The sequence below is a fragment of the Octopus bimaculoides genome, chromosome 23 (genome assembly GCF_046866305.1).
Source record: "Octopus bimaculoides isolate indiv1 chromosome 23, ASM4686630v1, whole genome shotgun sequence".
NCBI classification, from domain to species: Eukaryota; Metazoa; Mollusca; class Cephalopoda; order Octopoda; family Octopodidae; genus Octopus; species Octopus bimaculoides.
This window is the reverse complement of record NC_142950.1, coordinates 33,654,176-33,665,944: the sequence shown is the minus strand read 5'-3', so window position 1 is coordinate 33,665,944 and position 11,769 is coordinate 33,654,176. Positions and strand designations below refer to the sequence as shown.

Genomic DNA, 11,769 nt, shown 5'->3' with positions numbered 1-11,769 from the left:
TCGTATATATGTATATGTATATATATATATATATATGTTTGTGTGTCTGTGTTTATCTCCCCACCATCGCTTGACAACCGATGGTGGTGTGGTTACGTCCCCATAACTTAGTGGTTCAGCAAAAGGGACCGATAGAAAAAGAGACCGATAGGCTTACAAAGAATAAGTCCTGGGGTCGATTTGCTCGACTAAAGGTGGTGCTCCAGCATGGCCACAGTCAAATGACTGAAACAAGTAAAAGAGTAAAGAGAGCCACGGCAGCAACAACAGCAACAGCAGCAGTAGCAATGAAACCAACAGCAACAGCAACAAACAACAACAACAGCAACAAACAACAACTGCAACAACAACACCAACAGCAACAAACAGCAGCAGTAACAAACAGCAGCAGCAGCAATAACAACCACAGCAACAGCAACAGCAGCAGCATACGTTAAGGCACTCAATGTTATATTTTGAAGGTCGTACACCATGATTTAATAGAAAAGTCACTCGTATCTTTGAAGCTATTTACTGTGTGTGTTTTTCCTGAATATAAGGATCTTGACATAGAAACTTTTCTGACAGGTTTATGGTTGAGCCTGTGGCAGTGGAGACCTGTGGCAATATTCTCTCACCCCACTCCCCAACACTTGGACTGCATCTCTACTCACCGCTATCAGGGCAGGAATAGCTGAATAGCCATCCTCAAGAATGAGGCCCTGTGAGTCACAGTGGCTGTTCCAGTTTATCTCCCTCACCATGCTCTAGGGCAGTGGTTCTCAAAGAGGGGCGGTGGAAAGTTCCAAGGGGGCATTGAAGAAAAGTGGGGCAATAATGGGGTAGTGGTTGATGTAAAAAGTGGGGTGATAATAGCGTAAAAACAGCAAAATAATGGGTTCATTAGGTTAAGTTTTATTTGTGAAATACAGTTGCTTTGAATTTGCTTCAGAAAGAGGTCTATGTTTGTGATGATTAGTTGGGGTGGGGCGCTAGGAATGTGATCCGGGTGTCAAGGGGGCAGTAGCCTGAAAAAGTTTGGGAATCACTGCTTTAGGGCAATGCCTTTTCCGTTTTATCCACTGGAACCATGAAGTGGACTTACAGGTTGACAAAGAGGAAAGACATGATAATTTAGGTAGGGCCCTTTGTCAGTTACTATGCCAATGGTCTTATCTTTAAAAAATCTTTGTTGTGGAAAATATTTTGTGGTGTTATTTTTTATTTTATTTTATTTTTGTATCATTTAGTCAGAAGGGAAAAACAGTACCCATGACCTTTCAAGGTCACTAGAAATGGTGAAACGGAAAAAAGAAGGAAGGAAGAGAGGTTATATGCTCTTGGCCATTAGAGCCCGATGAGTCATTTATAAAGCTAAGAGCTTTATGGATGCAAAGCCATTGGTCATTCTATGACTGGACATATACTTAACTTCATGTAAATATATGTGTGTGTGTGTGTATATATATATATATATATATATATATATATATATATACCACACATACACCACACACACACACACACTCACCACACACACATACGCACACTAAGTCCAGTCACAAGGCTTTGGTTGGCCCAGGATTATTGTACAAGACACTCACCCTAGCTGCCACACAGTGAGATTGAACCCATGAAAATCCTATAGCGAGGAAACAAACTTCTCAACTAGAAAGCCACACCTGAGCTTATTTGTATAATCTACATACGCCTCAGTATTTAATATTTACACATTAACTTGTGACTTTGTTTTGCTTTGTTCTTGTATTGTCCATACATAAATCATTATTTATTCATAATCAAACAAACAGGCAAATAATATTTATTATGATATAAAATAAGTGTAACTAAGATAATTTAAATTCACCCCACCTTTTATTATATGTGATGAGAGACATCGTATACAACAAAGGCTTTTTATTAATCCAACAATATGACTGCTGCTGAGGCAATCAAAAGCAATGATTTACTCTAATTTGAAAGCAATGCTTTTGTTCCTGAATAATAGTTTCAGAACTGAAGGCAAACTTGTCCATATTTATATTAAAGCATGAGGTCTCAATTCATCATCATCGTCGTCGTCGCCACCATCACCACCACCGCCACTGCCATTGTCGTCGTCATCATCATCATCATCATTGTAATTATTAATGTCTACTTTTCCATGCTTGCATGGATCGGATGGAATTTGTTGAGGTGAAATTTTTGTTCTATGGAGGAACTTTCCCTTCCTGTTGTCAATCCTCATCTGTTTCCAAGAAACTTGATACTTCTCATGACCAGACATGTTTTCATGGAAGACTGAAAATGCAGGACATCACTTGTATGTCACTTGTTTACAACTATCACATAATTTTAAAATACAGAGAGAGAGAGACACACACACACACACACAAATATATACATACACATATGCTATGGGCTTCTTTCAGTTTCCATCTGTCAAACCCATGCACAAAGCTTTAGTTGGCTTGATGCTACAGTAGAGGATGTTTTCCAAAGATGCCACACAGCAAGACTGAACTTAGACCCATGTAGTTAGGAAGCAAATTTCTGCCAAAAAGCCATGCCTGTTCTTTGCTTTCAGAGCTTGGTTAAAGTTCTACTAATTTTCAATCACAATTTATATTCATTAAGGCAGTTAACTGTTTGAATCATTAGAACATCAGACTGAATGCTTTGCAGTGTTATTTCTGACTCTGTGTTCAAATCCCATCTAAGTCAGTTTCCTTTCTATTTGGAGTATTTATTTGTTTGTTTGTATCTGTGTATGTATGTATGTACTGGGCGTGGGATTGGTAGCTTTGCTGGTGCTGGTGTGGTCGTCATCTCCAGCTGTAGTGCTGGTGTTGGTGCTGCGGTCGTTGCTGTCAGTGCTCGATTAATGTGTTGCCACGCTTCCGCCTCCTCTCCACTAACACACACAATGAGCTTCTTTCAGTCTCTCTGAGGAAGCTCAGAAAGACAACAATTATCTGTTAAGTTGGAGCAATCAGAAAAATGTCCATCAAATCGACATGTGCCACACATCAGATGTCGAAGTGATTGCTGAGCAACGTAAAATGATATATTTTTACACAAGAACACAACGCTCTGCCCAGCCTAGGAATCGAACCCATGATCTCATAATCGTGAGTGCAACACCTTAAACACTAGGGCCACGGAGTAAACGCCAAAACTTCGAGGAAAGGCAGTATATGTAAAGGGAAATAAAGAGGATTTAACTAGATTTCAAAGGTACATAACTCTAACACTACTAAGTTTCTCGATTAAAAATGGCAGCCGAGGAAGTCCACAATAACGATCAGGATTCTGTGAAAGGATCAAAGGCGAAGAAAGTCGCCAAACATGATTCAGGAGCGGCTGACTTGGAAAAGGTTACGGATTTTGTCGAAGAATATGAAATATCTTCATATAGCATCCAGGATGTAAGTAATTATCAACAGTTCTTTTGAATTCCATTCGCTCTGCACATGTGCTCCCTTACCGAGTATGAAAGAAAAGAGACAGAAATAATTTTTTTATAACAATCTTACAATAATAAACTAGTTTTTCTTACTTAAATGAGTATTTATATTTATTTCGGTAATTTCGTCGTAATCCGATCAGTTAATAAAAGCTATACTTTATTTCTATAATTAGTTACCTTAATATTCTTTACTTAACCAGGTATGGCACACCTACACAAAAATACCCATCCGAATTTGTTTCCCTAATAACTTTTCGAAAGATGAATATTTTCAAATGAAATTTTCTACAAACAACTTTCAGATTAACGTAAAAAAAAAAAAAATGGTGAGCGCGTATACACATATATACTGATACATCACATATATATATATATCTACAAAATGAAAGTTGAAATTAAAAAAAAAATATGTGCCCACCAATATTTTCTTTTTGTTTTTATTTCTTTGCGTTAAATAAATTAAATTCCGATATAATCGTAATCTATACCATCTGAAACATTATATTGTAGAATGTTTCACTGAGGAAACGAAGTCGGTGTGTGTGTGTGTGGAGGGCTGACTTGTGTAGGTACGCTACCAATATATAGGTGCAAGATCACCAGAGAATACATTTATATTTGAAAAATTGACTAATGTTTTATATTGGAATCCTTTATCTTTTTATTCGCTTTATGACCTGCGATTTCAGAGTTTCTAAAGTTTCGTATTATCCGTTCACGGATCTTTTACATCTGAACTCCAGACATAACGACATTACCAAATAAAACCTCCGCGATAATTCACAGAACAACGTTTAAAAATATAATGTAATATTTTTTTTTTTTGCTGACAAATTAAGAAACAAAATATAATCGCTAATTATTCAATGTAAATGATATTAAACTGGATGGCAGTCTAATTAAACGTGGTCGACCGGTAAGCGGAAGATAGCGAATTCAAATTCTGTCAGTACGCTTGTTCATCATCTATTCTGTGGCGATCTTTCGTTTTTTTTAGAAATGACGTAAAATGTAATCAAAACGAAAGAATGCCAAAATTACTATAATTAACAAATCAAATATAATTTGGTATTTTTTTGTTTTTGTTTTTGTAAACATTTCTGCGGGATTAATTAATAAAACCAAAACATTCCGGGGGAAATATAAAAGTATTCCTGGATATCTCGAGTAAACGAAACGAATATGTGTTTACAAGTCACTTCTTAAATGCCATTGTTCGAGACTTCTTTTTTTCATTGCTGAACACGGCAAACTGTTGACATTCTGCCCCCATTAACTCTGTTTCTTTATAACTTGAAGAAAAATAAATATTTTTATTGGAATTTTCTCCAAATTACCTTCCAGGACATCTAAATTCCGTTTATATCGGATTTAGTTGGAAAAAAACAAACTTTTGAGGATTATTCCGCCCGTTCCTTTCTGGAATTTGTTTCAGTCATTTGACTATGGCCATGCTGGAGCACCGCCTTTAGTCGAGCAAATCGACCCCAGGGCTTATTCTTTGTAAGCCTAGTACTTATTCTATCGGTCACTTTTGCCGAACCGCCAAGTGTCTTCTACTATAACCTCGGGCCGACCAAAGCCTTGTGAGTGGATTTGGTAGACGGAAACTAAAAGAAGCCTGTCGTATATATATATACATATATATATATATATATATATATATATATATATATATATATATGTGTGTGTGTCTGTGTTTGTCCCCCTCAACATCGCTTGAGAACCGATGGTGGTGTGTTTACGTCCCCGTAACTTAGCGGTTCGGCAAAAGAGACCGATAGAATAAGTCCTGGTGCTCCAGCATGGCCACAGTCAAATGACTGAAATAAGTGAAAGAGTGAACTCCAGCAAGACCTTAACCTTTACAGCCGTGTACCCTCAATTATGACTGAACATGCACATATAGGAACAACGTTGATTTTTCTGGAGTTCACTCTTTCACTTCATTTCACATTGCTCCAGTCCACTCAGCCGATAAAAGGGAGTAATCTTGTGATAGGCTGGGGTCCTGTCCGGAGAGGGGAATATATACATCACAGAACCCGTGAAACTGATCTTATGAGGCTATGGCTTGGGAAGGACCTTTGATCATTTTGATAAGAGGTTCTGGACTATCGATGTCCAGAAAGTCGGTGTTGTGTCTGTATTGATGTTGTTGTTGTTGTTATTGCAGGCTATGAAGGTGATGAATGATCGGAAAACAAAAGAAGTTAGTGAGAAACAAGAAAAAGAAAAAGAACTCTCCAAAGTGAAAATTAATAAAGAAGACGTTGATTTAATTGTAAGTTATCTCTCTGTCTTCTTCTAAATCTACTTTCTCTTTTGAGATAAAAATGCTTGGTGATATTTATTCCAGCTGTCTGCACATTGAGTTCAAATTCTGCTAGGGTTGCTATTTATTCAATGAGAAACCAGTCAAGTACTGAAGCTGATTCTTTTCTCTGTCTCTCTCTCTCTCTCTCTCTCTCTCTCTCTCTCTCTCTCTCTCTCTCTCTCAGCTATGAGAAAGATTGACCAAAATAACCAACAACCACTTCTCTTAGAAAAACTTACTGCAGGATCTATTCAAGGACAGATCGTTGTCACCAATACAACACAAAGTAAGGATATAGTATGTTATGGAATGAACTACATCTGGTTTGTGCTGCTACTACTACTACTACTACTGGACATCAATACGAACACTCTTTTGGCTACCACCATGTTGACCACGACCACCACCTCTACAATTGTCATAACCTTGGTTTCTTTCCATGCTGGCATGGGTTAGACTTTTCGTAATCCGTTAGCTTGCTGGGAAAGTTATAGTGATGTTTTTTGTCGATATACATCGAAAAGATAAAGTGGTCACAATTACTGAATCAGGGTCGAACTGGGGGCCAAACAGCATTAGAATGGTTTGGAGAAACTGGACGGTAGACTTGCAAGGTTGTTTCCCCTTGAATTTCACCAAGAACTTAGTAACTTCCCTTAGATATTCAAAATTCGACAAAACTATACGTTTGAATCCCACCAACTTCGTTTCCACGTAACTTTCAGTAAAAATGGATATTTTTAATGAAATTTTGTACAAATACCTATCGTATGGCGTACATTCCAATTATTTCGGAATTTGTAGAGAAAAAGAAAGTTTCTATGGAAGAGGGAGGAGAAATTTCGTATAATTCATTTGTCTCGGCGCTTTTTAAATGAAATTTTCTGCAAATACCTTAAAAATAGTGTAAATTCAGATTGTATCGGAATTTGTTAGGGAAAATAAATTTTCGGAGGGAGTTGGAGGAGAGGAGTTTCGGATAATTCACACCACTCGGCGTTGCTTCTTCATAACTTTCAGAAAAATGGATATTTATTTTTTAATGAAATTTTCTACAAATACCTTTCAGGTGGTGTAAGTTACGATTGAATCAGAATTTAATGGGGGAAAAAAGAAAAAAAAACAACCAAATTGTAAGGGCACACACATATATCTCCTAGCACACATTACAATAAATATCCATCCATAAAATGAAATTTGGAATTAAAAAAAAATTATGTGATGCATGCCAGAATGTATGCATGCACGCTCCCAATTTTCCCCCCATTACATGAAATTGGTGCAGGAGTGGCTGTGTGGTAAGAAACTTGCTTCCCAACCTCATGGTTCTGGGTTCAGTACCACTGCATGGCACCTTTGGCACGTGTCTTCTACTATAGCCTCGGGCTAACCAAAGCTGTGGTAGATGGAAACCGAAAGAAGCTTGTCATATATGTGTGTGTGTGCATTTAGAGCTAAATATAGCATGAAATTATGATGGAAGGTTTTAGTAAAGATCATTTTAAAAGAGACACTTTGCATCATGGAATCATAAGCAGACTCGGGTAGGTTAGTATTGAAAGGGTTAAAACTGACTCCTCAAACCCATACCAGCATGGGAAATCAGACATCTGAATGACAAAGATTAAAGTCAAATTGATTCTATTGCCTGATTACTATATCAGGATAGAAGTAGTTTGGGAATACTTGCACACAAAGCTTATTTCATTTATTATGTAATTGATTGACTTAAACTATTTTTAGCATAACATACCTCTTGGTTTTGTCGTTAATATATAATTACAGTTAGAAAATCGATTCTGTCACTCTCTATTTTTGAGCTTGTTCTAATTGTATTAGACAATATTGCATGCTTAGTCAGCTATAACGAAGTTTACATTAATTAGTTGCGGGTTTAATTTCAATGATTCTTTAAAATTCTGATGCTTATATCCTTAAGGGTTTAAGTTTTTGTTAACCCTTTGAGATCTGTCTTTTATCATTTAAGTTTCACTCATTGAACTGTGGCACTGCCTTGAAGGGTTTTATTCAAATAAATCAACTCCAGTACCGATTTTTAAAGCCTGGTGCTTATTCTATTGGTCACTTTTTGCTGAAGCGCTAAGTTACAAATCAACATCAGTTGTCAAGTGATGGTGAGGACAAACACACACACACATACACATGCATACACACACATGCACAATAGGTTTCTTTCAGTTTCCATCAACCAGATCCATTCAAAAAACTTTGATTGAACCAAGGTGCAGTGCAGTGGGACTGAACCCAGAACCATGTGGATGGGAAGCAAACTTCTTACCACAAAGCCAAGCCTGCGTCTTACCCTCAAAGGGGACAAACACACACACATCTCTACATAAGGTGCTACTTTCAGTTTCTGTCTCCGAAATCCACCCACAAGGTTTTGGCTGGTCCAGGGCTATGGTAGAATACACTTACCCAAATTGCCATGCAGTGGGATTGAACCCAGAACCATGTGGTTGGGAAGTAAACTTATCACACAGCTACACCTGCACCTTGTTTTCAAAAGGTTAAAACAATGTAGTATAGAGCTTATTAGAGATTAAAGATTACTGGTTGTTGCTATAAATAGTTGTGAATTGCTGATGTCTTCACTGACTGATACAAGAAAATAACCATTTGTTCATAAAAACTGATGCTGCTGGTTTTATCTATATATCTGCCTTGATTGAGAAAACATGTGACTAAAGACATTCCACAAGGCTTTGGTCAGCACCAGGCTGAAGTAGAACACACTTGCCACACAGTGGGACTGAACCTGAAACCATGTGGTTAGGAAGCAAATTTCTTACCACACAATCAAACTACATTGGCCCTTTTTGATACCAACTCATCTGAGCCTGCCCCTGGTTCTATAAACCAACCTCTGGTTTTAAAGGAATTGAAATTAAAATCTTCCCCTAAAATTTCATGTTAATTTATGTTAATTTATGCAGCTGGAAGGCTGCACCAAATACCAGTTTAATATTGGTTTCAAATTTTGGCACAAGGCCAGCAATTTTAGTGGGGCGTTGGTTACATTAACCCCAGTGAATAACTGCTACTTAATGATTTTGAATGGGGGCCTCATGGAGGCATGAGACCTTTGACATTATGTCATGCTTGAGAAGAAGACCCATCAAACCGAGCAAAATTGCAGTCGTGGTAGATACTAGTCTCATGCAGATTGGCATCCATTCCAGTGGCATGTAAAAGCACCCCAGTGTCATGCAAATGGCACCCGTGCTGGTGGCACGTAAAAGCACCCATTACACTCTCAGAGTGGTTGGCGTTAGGAAGGGCATCCAGCTGTAGAAAACCATGCCAAATCAGACTGGAGTCTGGTGCAGCCTTCCAGCATGCCAGCCCTGGTCAAACAGTCTAACCCATGCCAGCATGGACAATGGACATTAAATGACGATGATGATAATGATGAATGGATGAAAGGCAAGGTTGACCTTGGCAGAAATTGAACTCAGAATGTAAAGACAGACAAAATGCTGTTAAGCATTTTGCCCAGCATGTTATCGACCCTGAAAGGATGAAAGGCAAAGTCAATCTCAGCGGAATTTGAACTCAGAACATAAAGACAAACAGAATGCTAATAAGCATTTTACACAGCATGCTAACGACTCTGCCAGTTCACACCGCCTTAAGCCAGTTTAATGTTATTTTAATAAATTTTTCATTATTTTAAAATTTAATTGGAACAAAGTTGGTATATTTCACCAGAAATATGGTAATGAAAGGGTTAAGTATGTTATCTCTAATTTAATTATCTCTGTCTTATCATAATTATTTCTCTAGTTGGCTTTATTTTTTAAGCACCACGCATTATATATGCTTACATGAACTCAAAACTATTTAACAGCCTGTGTCTGACCATATATTTATTTGCTTTTATGTTTTTTGTAGTATCCATCATCTGTATTAAATATGCTAACATTTTAATACTTTCTGTAATATGCTAACATTGTTACCATATTAACTCCTTTGATACCGACCCGCTTGAAACCACCTCTGGCCCTGTAGTACAAATATCTTCTTTTCTAAAGTTCTGAATTAAAACCTTCCACCAGACCTTAGTAACAATTTATGTTCCTAACACTAGCTTAATGATAACTAAGTTATTTTATTAAATCCGTTGTTATATTTAAAATTAATTGAAAGAAGCACAGAGCATCTCAACAGAAATATGATAACAAAAGGGTTAAATATGGTAATATGGTAATATTATATATGGTAACATTTAGCTTAACTTTAGTTGTCTATGTCTCATCACACAATCATGTCAAATTAGCTTTTTTATCCTCTCTTTATTAAATACATTAACACTAACAGAGTTAGGTACAAACGAGCTGAGAGACAATTGTGAGTCATCAGTAAATGTGTGTTTGTAAGAGAGATTACTCTGCTAAGCTGCGCATGTATTTATATAAATGACAATCGTACATGCTGGGTTAAAAGATGGAGCGTGACTTGCTCGTTGAGGCTACATAGGGAAATGATGGCTACTGACTTAAGCAGTGTCAAGTATTTATTTCAGCTCTCTGCATTCTGAGTTCAATCCTACCAAGGTCAACTATGCCATTCTTTTGGGAGCTGATAAATCAGCTACCAATCAACCAGGGCTGATTCACCTTCCTTCCTCCCTTCCCTCCTCCCTCCTTTCCTTTTTTCCTTCCTTCCTCCCGCCTTTCCTTTTTTTCCTTCCTTCCTCCCTCCTTCCTTCTTTGTCTATGTAAGAAACCTGTTTGTGGTCAGTCCTGCAAAGGAGTGAGCTCTGCTAAGTTTAACCCTACAGCATTCAGATTATTCATCCACATTGTTTTGAATTAATCATGTGTTATCTTGTTGCTTCAAGATTTTGATGAAGGTGATTGCTTATTTTTATTTAAGATGACATTGTAGGGTAGGTGTGAGAGGCTGAATCTGGCCAGTTTGAACGTAAAACAGGTAGAGTATTTGGACCAGATATGGCCAGTTTAAATGCTAAAGGGTTAAAGTACTTAAGACATGCTATATATCACAATACCACCATATGACCCCATTCATTAAACAAGGTGAGGGTCCATGATAAGAAGGTTAGTTTTGAGAGAGAATTTAGTTGAGGCTGTTTGCTCTTGGGAAAAAGTACTTTTGTGAACTTGAAATGATCGAATCTTTTAACCTTTTAGCATTTAAAGACCTAATGGCGCTTTTTGTCTTTTCCAGGTAGAAGAGTTTGAAATAAGTCGGATGATGGCTGAAAGAAAACTTCGAGAACATAAAGGCAGAATAGTTGATGCATTAGTAGCTTTGACTAATTAACTTAAACTAATTAAAAATTTAATACAGGAAAATAAACATTTGTGTTTTGGTTTTATTTCATTTCATTTTTTTTTTTTTTGTTCCGTTTGTTTTTATTTGATCCTCTTCAAACTATGGTTCAAACCTCCATGTGGTGACTCAACTGCTAGAAATAGCAGCAAAGTCTTCTTCAAATTAGACCTTCAGTGTGGCTGTATGAGTAAGAAGTTCACTTCCCAACTACATGGTTCTGAGTTCAGTCCCACTGTGTGGCACTTTGGGACTTTGGGCGAGTGTCTTCTTCATAGCCTCCAGCTGACCTAAGCCTTGCGAATGGATTTGGTAGATGGAAACTGAAAGAAGCCCATCATATATATATATATATATATATATAACTCTTCTGTGTCAATCTTTCTTGGGGTGGGATGTGAGTGTTGCTTTAGATTGGGATGTAAGTAACAAATGAATCTAAGAAATACCACCATGCTAGAGATAGCAGTCATGATGTGGTTTTTGAGTCAAGTTTTGACTGCTATCTCTAGCATGGTAGTATCTCTTAGATTCCCTTAATTATAATTTTATATATGTATGTATTTATACATATACCAGGCTTGTTTAGTTTCTATCAACCAAATCATAGAGAGGCATGAATAAAAAAAATAGTCTGAGAAACACTGCTTTGCATCATTTGTATAATAACTGTAGTCTCTCAAGT

At 37.2% G+C, this 11,769-nt stretch overlaps 1 protein-coding gene across 1 annotated transcript; it reads left to right on the top strand.

The window, feature by feature from the left end:
* The first annotated feature begins 3,204 nt into the window (after positions 1-3,204).
* LOC106879843 (huntingtin-interacting protein K) lies at positions 3,205-11,111 on the top strand. The gene is made up of 3 exons (XM_014929551.3): positions 3,205-3,407; positions 5,625-5,732; positions 10,980-11,111. Exons 1-3 carry the CDS (start codon positions 3,255-3,257, stop codon positions 11,073-11,075), a joined length of 357 nt encoding a protein of 118 aa, XP_014785037.1. The 5' UTR covers positions 3,205-3,254; the 3' UTR covers positions 11,076-11,111.
* The last annotated feature ends 658 nt before the right edge of the window (positions 11,112-11,769 follow it).

Coding starts and splice junctions, on each gene's coding strand:
- LOC106879843 (XM_014929551.3), top strand. CDS start 3,255: ATGGCAGCCGAGGAAGTCCACAATAACGATCAGGATTCTGTGAAAGGA. Junction 3,408..5,624: donor CTTCATATAGCATCCAGGAT/GTAAGTAATTAT, acceptor TTGTTATTGCAG/GCTATGAAGGTGATGAATGA. Junction 5,733..10,979: donor AAGAAGACGTTGATTTAATT/GTAAGTTATCTC, acceptor TGTCTTTTCCAG/GTAGAAGAGTTTGAAATAAG.